The 13,858-nt window shown below is 59.5% G+C and overlaps 1 protein-coding gene across 1 annotated transcript in view; it reads left to right on the top strand.

The window, feature by feature from the left end:
* CUNH6orf132 (chromosome unknown C6orf132 homolog) overlaps nucleotides 1–5,965 on the top strand; it is a 31,381-nt gene extending 25,416 nt beyond the window's left edge. The window contains exons 4-7 of the mRNA XM_036248680.1: nucleotides 1,807–2,678; nucleotides 2,754–3,364; nucleotides 3,605–5,062; nucleotides 5,605–5,965. Coding sequence (XP_036104573.1) covers nucleotides 1,807–2,678; nucleotides 2,754–3,364; nucleotides 3,605–5,062; nucleotides 5,605–5,722 — 3,059 coding nt within the window. The 3' untranslated portion in view covers nucleotides 5,723–5,965. The remainder of the gene's footprint in view (nucleotides 1–1,806; nucleotides 2,679–2,753; nucleotides 3,365–3,604; nucleotides 5,063–5,604) is intronic.
* Nucleotides 5,966–13,858: the final 7,893 nt, after the last annotated feature.

Raw genomic sequence — 13,858 nt, 5'->3', positions numbered from 1 at the left:
CTCCACCCCCCAGGGTCTTTGCACGGTACTCCCTCCGCCTGGAGGCTCTGCTCCTGCACTCATGCCCACCCCCTTTCCCCCTTTGCTCGAATGCCACCTTCTCAGTGAGGTCCTCTCTGATCACCCTACTCACAGCTGCACCTCCAGCACCCCTCCTGGGTTCTTCCTCATATTACCCACCCTCTAATGCGGTGATAATCCTAATGATCTGTCCCATTGTCTCATTAAAACAATGTCCAGTCCCAACCGGTGTGGCTCAGTGGATTGAGCGTTGTCCCGTGGACTGAGAGATCCCAGTTCGATTCCCAATCAGGGCACATGCCCGGGTTGAGGGCTCCATCACCAGTAGGGGGCGTGCAGGAGGTGGCCAATCAATGTTTCTCTCTCACATTGATGTTTCTCTCTCTCTCACTCTAAAAAATCAATAAAAACATATTTTTAAGAAATAGAGAACACACACACAAAAACATAATGTCCAGGAGGGCTAGAATTTTGACTAATTTTTGTGGGTTTTTTTTTTTTTTTTGTGGTACATGGCCCTAGTGGGAACCGAACCCGGGACTCTCTGGTCCACAGGCCGACGCTCAACCGCTGTGCCAAACTGGCCAGAGTGTGGGTTTGTGTGTGTGTGTGTGTGTGTGTGTGTGTGTGTGTTTAACTGCTGTATCCCAGCTCCTAACACGGGGTGTTAGGGTGTCAGTGAATGTTAATTTTCCCCTCCCCACTCTCTTCTGTTCTTTGTTGTGAAGTCAGGCAGCTGGAGGAGCCCTTCAGAGCTGCATATTCCCCAGGTCTGTTGTGTTCTGTGCCAGAAACAAAAAGGAGAGGAGGTGAAGAAGGGGTGCCCCTAACAGAAGCAACCAGGGAATCCTGTCTGTCTGCAGACTCCAGGGAGAAGCTGGGACTGGGATCAGAAGGGGCGGGTGTGAGCGGCTGGTCCAGGGGTGCTCTGCATCTCTAGTGCCGGGTCGTCCTGGAGCCTTCTCTCTACACACCCGCATCCATCCCATAGTCCAGAGTGTGCCAGAAGTTTTCTGTGGGGTGACAGCTGGGCTCTTGGCAGATTGGGGTCTTCAGAAAGCAGGAGTTGCACATACAAATTGTTGCTCCCCAACTGTCTCCAGGCCCCTGCCTTGGTCCACGACTCCCTCTTCCCATCCCCGTCTGTCTTACACAGTCCGACATGTCAAGCCCAGGTGGTAGTGCTCAAAGTGGTTACTATTCCTTAAGCGCCTGCCCTGGCCTCGCACCGCGATAAGCCCTTTACATGGCTTCGCGTGAATTCTCTTATTTAACCCTCACAACAGCTTTGGAAGGTGAGCACTGATCTGATGCCCATTTTAGAAACGATAAAACTGAGGCTCAGCAAGGGTAATTAGTGTGTCCAAGGCCACACATCGGGTAAGGGCAGGGATTGGAACCTCGGTCTTTTTGGCTTGGTACCAGTCAAGGCCCCTTAAGAGGCAGACGGTGCCCTCCAAGGGGGTAGCTGAAGGCCGATCAGTAAGGGATGGTCGCCAGTGTGAGCGGCAGGGAAGTGCGGAACATGGCTCTTGGGAGCGAAGGGGGAGTGTTCAGTAGTCTCCAGAGGCTGGGCCAGGGCCAGGCAGGTGTCCTTCCCTAGAAAGAAGAGAGTCACTCAGGAGACTGGAGACCTTGCTGCTCCCGCACTTGTGCCCAAGAGGAAAGCTCTAGTTACATGTCCCTGCCCAGTTACTTTCTGGGTTGCCCACCCCACTGGGCACACCGAGGTTGCCAGGACTGGTCGGCCTCATGCCCCTTCTCTTTGTCTCTCCCTCCTTCCAGGGACCAGCTCACTAGTCAATGGCAACCTCCGACTGTACAGCTCTGTAGGAGACCTAAGGCCTGGGCACTATGGCCAGGACCCACCCATCCCCCCACCTCCCCCAGGCCCAGCCCCAGGGCCACCCCCAGGGCCACCCCCAGACACCTCGCAACCTCGAGGGGATTCACCACCTTTTCCACTACCCATGGCTTCCTCACCACCCGTCCTGCTGCTGGAGCCCCCACCCCCACCCAGCATGGCCCCACCCCCACCCCCAGTATCAGGGGCCCTATCCCCCCCATCCACTCCCACCCCTCCTGATTTCATTCCCCCAGCCCCACCCTTGGCCTTTGTAGCCCCACCCCCACCCCCTATGCCAGCCCCAGCACCCCCAGCTCCAGTGTCTCCTCACACTATGAGAACTGACCTCTATCCCCCTGCGACTGTCACCAAGTGGAAATCAGAGGTAGCACTGAATGGCAAGCAGCCAGAGGCCCCAGGAACCAGCCCCCCCAGGAGCCCTGCTGAGCCAAAGGGGAGCCAGCTGGGACCTAAACCAGAGCCCCACCTCACCTTCCCCCGTTCATTCAAGGTGCCTCCCCCAACCCCAGTCAGGACTTCATCCATCCCGGGTCAGGAAGCACAAGGGGCTCCTCCAGAGGAAGAAGGGGCCACCAAGAAGGCTCCCGGCCAACCCCCACTGCCTCCCAGCTTCCACATCCGCCCCGCATCTCAGGTCTACCCAGACAGGGCCCCTGAACCCGATCGCCCCTGGGAGCCCAGGACTGTGGCGCCTGCCAGCCCGAGGCTGAGCCAGTCCCAGACCAGGACAAAGGAACAAACTGAAGCTCCACCCCCAAACTCTCCCCTGCTCCTCCCCACACCCCAGCTCCCTCCCCCAGCACCCCCACTCCCTCCCCCAGCACCCCCACTCCCTCCCCCAGCACCTCCCCTTCCCCCAGCTGCCCCTCCTCTGCCCTCTGCTGAGAAGGCGGCCCCTCCACCTGCCAGGTTTATGAAAAGCCCCAAGTCCAGCTCTCCTCTCCCCAAACCCAAACCCAACCCTCCCAGCCCAGAGGACGCAGCCTCTTCAGAGCCTGTGGACTGGCGGGATCCCGGTCAGATGGCAAAGCTTCGGAGCGAGCTGGCAGCCTACCTCTTTGGCTCCAAGAGAGAGGACCCCTCCATCAGTCACAGGCCGGGCCCAACAGCAGCCTCTCAGGGAAAGGAAGGCAAGAAGGGCCCCAGCCTTCCGGAGAAGGAGATCCCCCCAAGGGGTCCTGGGAAGAGTCCCTGTCCAGAGAGAGAGACTGCCGCCAGCCTGGCCCTGCCACCTGTGGACTACATCCCGGAGGACTCTCCGACCCGCAGTGTCCAGCAGATCCGGAATGAGCTGGAGGCTCGGCTCTCCTCCGCAGAAAAGGAATCCAAGCCCAGCGTAGGGTCTCTGCCTCCTAAACCTCGGCTAGAAGGAGGAAGAATCTTTGAAAACAGAGCCGATAATGGCCAATTCTCTAAGCCTGTGGCCAAGAATATGTCGCCACTATCTCCCACCCCTCTGCCAACCACACCACACCAGTCCAAGGCCATGCCTGGGCCAGCCTCACCACCCAAGGACACACCTGGGCCAGCCACACCACCCAAAGCTGTGCCTGGGCTAGCCACACCACCCAAGGACACACCTGGGCCAGCCACACCACCCAAAGCTGTGCCTGGGCTAGCCACACCACCCAAGGACACACCTGGGCCAGCCACACCACCCAAAGCTGTGCCTAGGCTAGCCACACCACCCAAGGACACACCTGGGCCAGCCACACCACCCAAAGCTGTGCCTGGGCCAGCCACGCCACCCAAGGACACACCTGGGCCAGCCACACCACCCAAAGCTGTGCCTGGGCCAGCCACACCACCCAAGGACACACCTGGGCCAGCCACACCACCCAAGGACACACCTGGGCCAGCCACACCACCCAAAGCTGTGCCTGGGCCAGCCACACCATCTGCAGCCACAACTGTGCCCACCACATCATCTCGAACGATAGCAGGGAAGAACCTAGCCCCAGCTGAGCAGTGGAAGAAACCAGAAGTTCCAGAATTTGCAGTGCCTTCCCAGCCAGAGGCAGAACGGTGCGCCTCCGAGGCCAGGGAGCCTCCTCCACAGGGAGCCCTCTCATCTCCAGCCCTCCCACCAAAGAGATCCCCGGGTAGAGGAGATGTGACATTTCTCTACAAGCCCCATCGCAGCCAGAACAGCCTCAGCCAGGAGGCTGCCTCGGAGGTGAAGGAGCCCCAGGGGCTGCCAGCCAGGCCCCCAGCCTCAGCCCAGCCTGCCGATGGGCTCCTCAGGCACCCCGTGACCGGGGAGGTGGTGGAGCAGGGCTCCCCAATGGCCCTGCTCCTTGCAGCCAGGCAGAGGGCACAGAAGGGGCGGTCCCGAGGGGCTGGCCTGGGGCGGTCCTCCCTGCCAGGGAGTCTCCGTGGCCAGCCCCAGGCAGGCTCTGACAGCATCTTCCCCAAGGAGGGCCAGCCCAACTCCTTCACTGTGGTCCCCAAGTTACCCACAGAGGCCGAGAAGGAGCCCCAGCTGACCTCAGCGCTGCCCACCCTGCCCAGTCCGTGGAAGGCCCAGTGGAACAGAGACCCAGAGGACCCAGAGCCAAGCCAAGGGCACAAATGGACCAAGGCTGCGCCCCAGGCGCCTGCGGCCTGGGAAAGGTCAGCGTCCTCCAGCCTCCCCCAGGGTCGCCTGCCACCCAAGTCCTTCTCGTCCCCTTCCTCTCCTTCCTACAAGAGGGAGGAGGAGAAGTTCAGCTTCGAGGTCATCCCCCCACCGCCAGAGTTCAGCAATGACCCTGAGCCTCCAGCCCCGGCCTTCCAGTACCTGGGCCGCCAGGGCTCCCCTCACCGGAACAAGTTCTCAGACTTGGGGCAGCCCCTGGACACGCGCCCCTTTCTGGCGGCCGAGCGCTACTCGGGGGGCGGCGGCCTGCAGCGCTTCTCGGCCGGGGGCCGCTCGCTCATCAAGAAGCGCCTGTACGTCGGGGAGCCCGACCGGGGCCCCGGGGTGCCCCGCAGCGGCACGGGCCGCAGCCTCAGCTCCCCCAACTGCTTCGGGCCGCAGCCCGGGGGGCCCGAGATGCGTCGCGTCAACTCGGCGGGCCGAGCGGCCCCCGGCGGCCTGCGAGGACGGAGGATGTCCCTGGAGGGCGCCCCCCGCGGGGAGGCCAAGTACAAGGCGCCCGGCGGCGACCACGCCCTGGGCTCGGCTACCGGCAGGTGAGCGGGAACTGCAGGCACTGCCGTCTGGGCCAGGTCTGGGCACCAGGGCACATGTGTTCTCCGCTCCGGCTGTCAGGGCCCAGAGCAGGGGGAGGCTCATTTTACCTGCAGGGGCGTCCCCCCAATCTCTTTCCCCATCCTGCTGCCCTCACCAGGCCCCCACCGCCAGTCCCAGGGCCTCAGGCCAAGTGTGGGGGGAGGGAGATCTGAGTGGTCCTCAGATGTGGGGATTTCCCAACCACACAGGATCCAGAGCCAAGCTCCGAGTGAAGGGTCCTGAGTAGACAGGTATTAGGTAGTACTCTGTGGCCACCAGGGCTGGACTGGGTGGGGGTGGGGGTGGGGCGGTCGCCGGGCCCTGCATCTGGCCAACCAGTACTGGTGGACTGGTGCCCACCTGGGTTGCTGAGCCCGGGGCTTGTGGGGCAGAACCCATAACCCTGAGCTGCATCCTTTCCTCTTATGCCCTGGGGGTGCTAGGAGGGCTGTTGGTTAACTAGCTGCAAAGATTCACCTTACTTCTCTTCTGCTCCCGCCAGGTCTCCCCGCAGCACCCCCCACTATGGAAACCCCATCAACACGTTCACCGTGAGGCCTGGGACCCGCCACCCCATCTCCTATGCCTACTCAGGGGCCCATTGGAATGCCCCGTCCTGAGCCCCGGGTTCTGACAGCTCTACTCCAGGGGGTCGGATTCCAGTACTTGTTTTTCATGGGGGTGGGAGGGATGAAGCCGGACTTAGGCAGCCTGACTCAAGACACAGAGGAGCCTTTGTTCCCAGAAGACAGAGGGATGGACAGCTACCGAGGAGCACTGGCCCCAGGAAGATCAAGGGTGGGCCTGTTTCCCAGGGTGCTGTGGGCTGCTTGCCGTTGGGTGGGGAGGGGAGGAGGGAGGAGAGGAGGGCCTTTGAGGGCCTGGAGCCTGGGTTTCTGCTATCTGGTACTCTGCTTTGGCAAGACTTATTTAAAGCCGTTTTACAAGCATGGCCTACTGAGCAGGTTCTGAAAGCAAGGGGTGGGGCATTCGATCTGACCCAGAACCCACCTTGGGGTGGCTGGGATTGCATCAGGCCCTCGGGAAGGGCTGTCTGGGTGGGGGTGCAGGGCACCATCGGTTGCTCTCTTCAGCTACAAGTCCACCGGTTGCCACCCCAAGAGCTGATTCCTGGGGCTCCTAGCATGGAAGGTGGGACCAGGAATGTGCCTACACAGCAGGTGGAGAAGGTACCAGACAGTGCTTTGCATTATTGCCCAAGGGCAGGGATGAGGGCTTGATGGTTCATTTCTCTCTGGCTCTGGCCTTTAGCTTTTAGGAGGCTTGGGGGAAAAAGCTTTGGCAAGTTTTGGGTGGGAGACTGCGAATCAGGCTTCCTTTTCTGCTTAGACCCAGGCAGCGATGATTTGGGGATTGGGCTCAAGAAGCCAGAAAGCCTGGGGCTCAACACCAGAAGCCTTAGACAGCCAGTTCCTATCAGTGATTTGGAGGGGGCATCATTCCCAACTCCCAACCCCAGTAGCACAGGTCCCCAATATTATTAAGGCCTAAAAATATATAAGCAAGATGCTGCAAGGCCTTGGAGAGTGGGAAGTGGCAGAGATGGGAAATACGATCTGAAATCTTTGCCGCTGACAGGGAATGTTTGGAAGGTCCGGAGTGGCAGGACTGGGCCAGTTCAGAGCAGGGGGCCTGTCGGTAGGGTGGCCATTCATCCTTTACCTGGGCAGTCCCAGCTTATGCCTGTTTTCCAGTGAATTAGACCCCCTTCCGTTTTCACAACAGTCCTGGTTTGGGTGATATGTGGTCAGCAAACACATCAGGAAATGATATTCCTCGGCCTGCCTGCCTGCCTTCAGGTCTTGGTGGGCTGGATTCCTGGGACCAGGCTAAGGCAGCTGCCTGGTGAGGGAGGGCGGGAGTGGCCCACCGAGGGGAGCAAGCCGGGAGTGTCCCCTTTGGGGGCAAGATGGTGACCTTTATGATTTGTGATGACCTGCTGCAGTACCAGTGTATGGGGACAGCAGCGGGCAGGCACCCTGATGGGGCAGGATCTGATTACTTGTGTTCGAGGGCGAACCCCACCCCAGTGCCGGCAGGCTTTCTCTTTCTGTATGTATTTCCCCTGTACAATGTTTTATAAAAGAGTGCACTAATTTATCTGCTGCGTTACGGCTTGAGGGGTGGGCGTGTGCTCCCAGCTGTAGATTGCTCTGCAGTGGGTGGGAAGGGCTGGCTCTCACTTGGCTGGAGAAAAACAGGCCGGTTTGGACTGGCCTCCAGCTCCGCGGCTGCGGGGTGACGACTCGGAGCTACTGGGGTGCCACGAGAGGCTGGGAGAGCTCATTGAGGCAGGCTGAGCACAGGACGGTGGCTGAACCAACGGGTGAGTCATTTCGCTGGGCCCAGAGGTTCTCTTGTCCTCCGAATCCATCAGGGGAAAGAAGCAGAGCTGAGGTCTGGTGATAACAAACTGCGTCCTTAAGCAAGTCTCTCTGACTCTCTGACCCCCGGTTTCTTCTTCGGTACACCAGGCATGATAATAATACCTACCTCATAAGGCTGTTGTGAAGACTGGAGCTAGTCATTCACTCATTTAACAAGTATTTGAGAGACTTCGAGATGGCAGGCACTATGCTTAGCGTGGCTACACAGCAGTCAATGTGCTGACATGACTCCTGCCCATGGCAAGAGTGTAGCCCATGGGGGAGACGGGATGGAAAGAACACACAGAAAGGAACAGGGAGTGTGAGAGTAACTGGAGGGTGAGGGAGAGGAGTGCATTAGTGCATTGACTTTAATCAGCGGGTCGGGAGGGCCTCTCGAAGTGGTGACATTTGTGCCCATTTAGGCAAAGCATCCAGCACCTGTCTGGCACTCAGTAGTTGCTCAATAAATTACATCTTTGGGTGATGACCACTTTATGCTTGTGTGTGGCCTTTCCCAGTTTTCCAGAAAGCTTTGACGTGGTATCTTCAACTTTTCTAAAAGCGGAAATGAGAACCAGAGAAGTCATCTCAAGATGGTGCCAGGGAGAGGGTTGTGTTTCCTCTTCTGAGTCCTTTTCAGAGAAGGGGTCAAGGGTTGCTGGCAAAGGGAGGCTGGGAGGACGACTCACTGATTCAGCTTCCAGGCGAAACACCACAACAAATGGGTCCGGGCCGCCTGTCACTACGTGAGCCAGTTAAGCAGAGACAGGGTTGAATCGTGTGTGAGCGTTTATTCCAGTATTTCCGGCAGTCCTGAAGAAATCTGCCCCTCCCCGGACAGCCGGCCGCTTATATTGGGTATTACGTGGGGAAGTGGGCAAAGGGAACATCAGTGGGTAGAACGTTACAGATACAGGCGTGGGGAAGTCATGGGAGCTGGAGAATGTGGGCTGTCTCCAGTGCACCCCTCCAAGCCCCCAAGGTTGTTAGTCTTTCCACGATGAGGGGCAGCTCTCGGGTGAGGAGAATGGACGGCATTCCCGAGGTACACTCCCAGGGCCGACAGCTCCCAGCCAGGTCAGCATGGGCTTTCCTTAACCAGAACAAAGAATCACCATGCACAGAGCAAGGATGCTCGACATTTCTTATAACTACGGCTGGTGCCCCACTGTGATCAGTTCTCCATTGCTTCTCCGCCCCTTTCACAGGAAGGGTTTCCTAGGCTCCCCCGTCCTGAGGCCTCCTCGGTCTGTCCCACCGTCCCCACCCTCCGCCGTGATGTCCTTATCCTGGTGACAGTGAGGACAGGGACCCATGTTCCCAATAGGGGCTCCACCTCTGGCTGCCCCACCCCCCCCCGATCTCTGACTTCCTTCCCCTCACCTGACCTGGTGGGCAGCAGGAGTGGTGGAAGGTGGGGGATCAGGGCCCCGGGTCTGGCTCTGCCTCGGACAAGCTGCACGAGCTTGGGTTGGTCTCAGCTGGCTCATCTCAGAAGTGGTGAGGACTTGTCCTGGGGGTGCGGCTTACACTTTGTTGGGTCCAAGCCCTCTTTACGGCTACGGACCCTCACCCCAGATGCCATCACGCGCTGTTCCAGGCCCTCCATGCGTCCTCCCAAACTGGACTCCGTGGACCTCGTGTTGAAAGTCGAGGCTGCGGTGGTTGTGGTAACCACCGATACTTACCTTGCGAGTTCGGGAAGTTCACTCATTGTCTGGTTTGTTCATGACAAACCTCTGAGATGTGCTGGACTTGTAATACCCCTCATTCCATTTTGCTGACGAGGAAACCAAGGCTCCGAGAAGAGCAGAGAATCGCTCAGAACAGCCCACCTGACCCTGCACACCTTACCACAGCCGCCTCCCTGTGGCCGTTCTCACCCATTCATCCCTCTGCCTCACCCCGCCAACCTCATATCTTCCTTTTGGGGGGGGCACAGCTCGAAGAGGAGGGTAAGGCCAGTAGACCAGGTTAAGGGGGTGGGAGGCGCAGGGCGTGCAGCTGGATCAGGTTGGCCCCACCTTGGTTTCGGGAGCCTCCTCACCACTCCCTGGACATGGCCCAGCCCAGCCCAAGGCAGGGGCAGGTCCGGGGACAGGCCCAAAGCAGGGGCAGGTTGGGGGACAGGCCCGAAGCAGGGGCAGGTCGGGGGACAGGCCCGAGGCAGGGGCAGGTCAGGGGACAGGCCCGAGGCAGGGGCAGGTCCGGGGACAGGCCCCCGGGCAGGCTGTGCTGGAGGCTGGGACCTGCCGTCAGCCATGCGGGAGGCCCTGTCCTCCCGAGCGCAGCAGTTTCCCTGGGCCCACTCACTCCAGTGGAGAGGCCTCCACTCGCTCCCCGGGAGCCTCGAGCGCCCTTCTGTGGGAAACTGTCGGCGGGCCTGCCGCTGCCTGCTCACCCCCGCCTGCCCACCCCCAGTGCCTGTGGCCGCTTTCATCTCTGCAGCTCAAAGGCGGATCTGGCGTCCCATCATTAGTCTGCTTTCCGGGATGGGTGACCACAGATCCCTGGCTGAGGACCTGGGCGTCCTTCCTGCGAAGCCAGGGGAAGGCAGCTGCAGACCTGCTGGGGCCACTGGCCGGGGGGAGAAGGTGCACTTCGGAGAGCGGAGTGGGGACCAAGGCCACGTTCTGGTTCTGAACAGCTCCGACCTTCCCAGGGCTCATCCGTGCTCCCGACCCATCCTCGGACCACGCCTCCCCCTCCTGCAGACTGTGCTCTGACCTTCAGAACGTCTGCCTTCCAGGCTGGCTCCTTCCCCACCCAGCTGTCTGGGCACCTGTCCTCCGCCTCCAGTCTTCCTTCTCTACAGTTTCTTCTTCAGAAGACAGTCTCACCCCCTTCTCCCTGGACCTGAGCTGCACATGTCTATCTTGGACGTGTCCCCTGGGCATTTCCGTGTGGATGCCGGGCAGCCACCCAAACTCAGCCGCTCAGTCCTCACACAGTTGTGAGACCCACTGTCCCCAAAGACCATCCCCCATCACTGCTCCTCCCCCTCTGCTTCCTCAAGGCCCAACTCAGATCAAAGGTCCTCTGGAAAGCCCCTCGGCCCCGCCCAGCTCAGAGGCCCGCCCCCCCCGCCCCCCTGCACCCACTTCCCGGCACTCCCTCCCATTCTCCAGCCTCCACGCCGACACCCCCTCCCTAGGCCACACCGGCTCCTGTCCAAGGCTCCCTCTGCCGCCCCCCAGGTGTGAGCTCCGGCACAGGGCTGCCTTCTTGCTCCTCGCCGGATCGCCGGCATCTGTGCTGCTCCTGGAGCCAGAAGGAACTGCATGGATGCTTGTTGAATAAATACATGATCGTATTTAATCAAATACTGTTGAGCACTATTTAAGTTCCTCGAGGGCAAAGGCCATGTCTCACATGGACGAGTGACCACATCACCCTCTTACTTCTAGAGGTGTGTGAGCGGACCTGACGCCGAGATTCTCAGGATGCCACGGAGTGGCTCCTGCCTGGCAGGCTGAGCGGGGAAGGAGGCGCTGGGCATGGTGGGACCAGGTGAGGGCGTTCTGGTCCTTCCGGAGGGCTTAGGGCACAGGGTCTCAGGCAGCCCTCATGCCGAGGCAGGGCCTTGGTGCCTGCAGTGAGCCAGCCGCCCACTCCAACCATCCCAAATATTTCCCCTCTGTGTTCACTGCCTTTTGACCTCCTTTAGTCTTCAGTGACGTCATGGGTGTGCCAGCCTCTCGCACCTGAGCTGCGGGGACCAAGAGGAAGCTGCGGCCAGTGTGGGCCAGAGTGTGAGAACGCACAGCTTGTGGCCAGGGTGGCCGAAGCCCGTCAGGACCCCCCTCTGACCTGGGGGCTCTCCCTCAAGTGGAAGGCCTTACCATTCTGGTTCTAGGTCTTGTTTTCAGTGCACAGCTAGCTGCGTGCCTGGAAGGGGTCTCAGCACAGTGGGACCGCCCCAGCCCCAGGGACTCGCTGTTTTCAGTCCCCTCCCCCTCAGCAGGGTGGTCCCTGGAGCTGCTGGGAGCTGGGACGTGCTTGCACCCTCTCTGGGGGACGCTCATTCTTGACAATGGGATTGTGTCAGCCTCCGCCCCTTCTTTCCCGGTTACCTGGTCTGTTTTCCGAGTGAAGAGGGTGAGGAAGGCATGTGCTGTCCCTCCTCCCTGACCGTCCCTGTGTGATCTCCCTGCCTGTAGGCTCAGAACTGTCCAGCATTTGTCCCCAGTACCTCGGGAGAGTACAGAGCTCCCCCAGTTCATCTAGGCACTGCTGAGGGGGTGCTCAGTACAGGCCCAGGAGCCGGCAGTGCAGGCAGGGCGCGCGCGCACCCCAGGAATGTAAAGCAGGAGAATACAAGGTTGTCCCACCAGGAGAACTGGGTGGCCACATCCAGCAGGCGACTACAGGGGACCCCGTGGGAGCAGGTGATGAAGGGCAGAGAAAGGAGGGCTGCCATTTGTTTGCTTGTTTTTCCTACACTCAACGCTCGGGAACAGGTACCAGCTGCCGCCCACACAAACGCTCTGCTGTTGGCCCTTGGTGACCGCTCAGCCATTTAAAGATGCCCTGGCACTCCCAGGCCCACACTTGGAGAAGGGCTGCTGTGCCGTCGGGTTTAGTCCCACCCCTGCCCCACCCCCACCAGTAGGCAGCGCCCCTCCCGGTGAAGATACTAGACTCGGCCACCGGCCAAGCCACCTGGCCTAGGCCACCGACTGGAGCACAGTAAGGAGCCCAGCTGCAGGGGCTGCCCTGCCCTCTGCCTCACGGGCTGCGTGTCTGGGGCGGGTGACAGCGCCTCGTTCCAGGGAGGGAGGAAGAGAGGAGGCACGAGCAGGGCACTGGGACAGGGACCCGGGGCACTGTCAGGCTGGGAGTAATTCCTCGGGTGTCTAGTGTGTCTCACTTCTACCTAAACCCGCCTCACAATCTGGCCAATAAGCACGCCCGCCATGAGCCCTTTCCGGAACCGAAGCTCCAGCTCCCCCAGCAGCCAGGTGACTGCAGCTGACCACTCTCCGCTGTCCCCCCTGGAACCGTCACCCAAGGTCGTGCCCACTCCCTGGAGTAGTCCATATTCTCAGACAGGTCTTTTCCCACCCTCAGCACAACTCTGAAGGGTCATCATGGCTCCAGGGCTGCCCGTGGCCCTTGTGGCCAGTGCAGACAGCCTGGTGGGCTCTCCCCCTGCCCCACCCCTTCCTTTGTTCCCCCTCCCCATGGTGTGCACCCCGAAGGCACTCCCCAATACCTGTCCTGCACACACATCTCCTGGGGAACCCGCCCCGCAACAACTTGTCAATGTCCCTAAGCATTTGCACATATTACTCCACGTGACCCTCCCAGCCCCAGCAGGCAGGTATCCTTGTCATCCTCAGTTTAGGGGTGAGGAGGAGGAGCAGAGGGCTAAGTAACGCCCAAGGCCACAGAGCTGGCAGGAGTCAGCTCCAAAGTGCCCTCCCCCAGAACATTCCTGTGGCCTAGCCCTAGCCGCAGAGAAACTAAACAAAGGAAACAGCTTAAGATATTCTAATTTGAGGGGGGAACACCTCTTTGTTGCCCCCAATTCTTTCTCATCAGCCTCTTGCTGGTGCCGAACACGGAGCCCTACTGCTGAATTTCAGTTCATCCGTTCTTATCTGCAGGCCATTTTGCTCCCCAGTGGACATGTGGCAATGTTACCAGACCTGGGGGGATCCTGATGGTATTTAGAAGATGGAGGTCAGGGATGCTACTAAATGTCCTACAGTGCCACACCCAAAAACCCAGCCTAAAGTGTCAGGCTGAGATACCCTGAAATCTAGGTTAAAGCCTGGTCTCAAATAGAACAGGTGACCACATGGGACCATTGTTGGCCTATCCCTGCCCTAGTGCACTGAGTATTTGGGTGTAGGCTTTGGTGAAGGTGGTCAGAGATGCGTAGCATGGGGGTGGAGAGAGGGCTTGGAAGGGAAACCTCCTACTTCACCAACCTTGAAGAACAAGTATTATCCCATTTAACAGACAAGGAAGCTGGAGCACCAAGAAGTTACCTGAGTTGTGAGGAGACAGAAACCTGATGGCCCTGGAGACTCGCTCTTTCTCTCTTTCATAAGCTCTCAACAGTCAGCTCAGCAGGCCCCGGGTGGTTCAAGGAAAGATCACCAGATCCCATATGATCCACTTGTCCCTCATCTCTGACTTTCACCCTGCCACTCTGCCCCTTACCATTCCATGCTGGCCACATTGGACTCCTTAATATGCTAAGCCCACTCCTGCCTCAGGGCCTTTGCACTTGCTGTACATGTACCACTGAGTGCTCATTTCCAGCTATCTGGTCTCAATCTAAATATTACCCTCTTGGAGAGGCTGGGCCTTCCTAATTTCTCCATAAAAGGGCAATACCCCACCCTGGTCGGTTTT

This window comes from Molossus molossus, unplaced genomic scaffold (genome assembly GCF_014108415.1).
Source record: "Molossus molossus isolate mMolMol1 unplaced genomic scaffold, mMolMol1.p scaffold_m16_p_8, whole genome shotgun sequence".
Classification (NCBI taxonomy): domain Eukaryota; kingdom Metazoa; phylum Chordata; class Mammalia; order Chiroptera; family Molossidae; genus Molossus; species Molossus molossus.
Note: the sequence above shows the minus strand (reverse complement) of the source record. Positions and strands in the feature narration are given on the sequence as shown.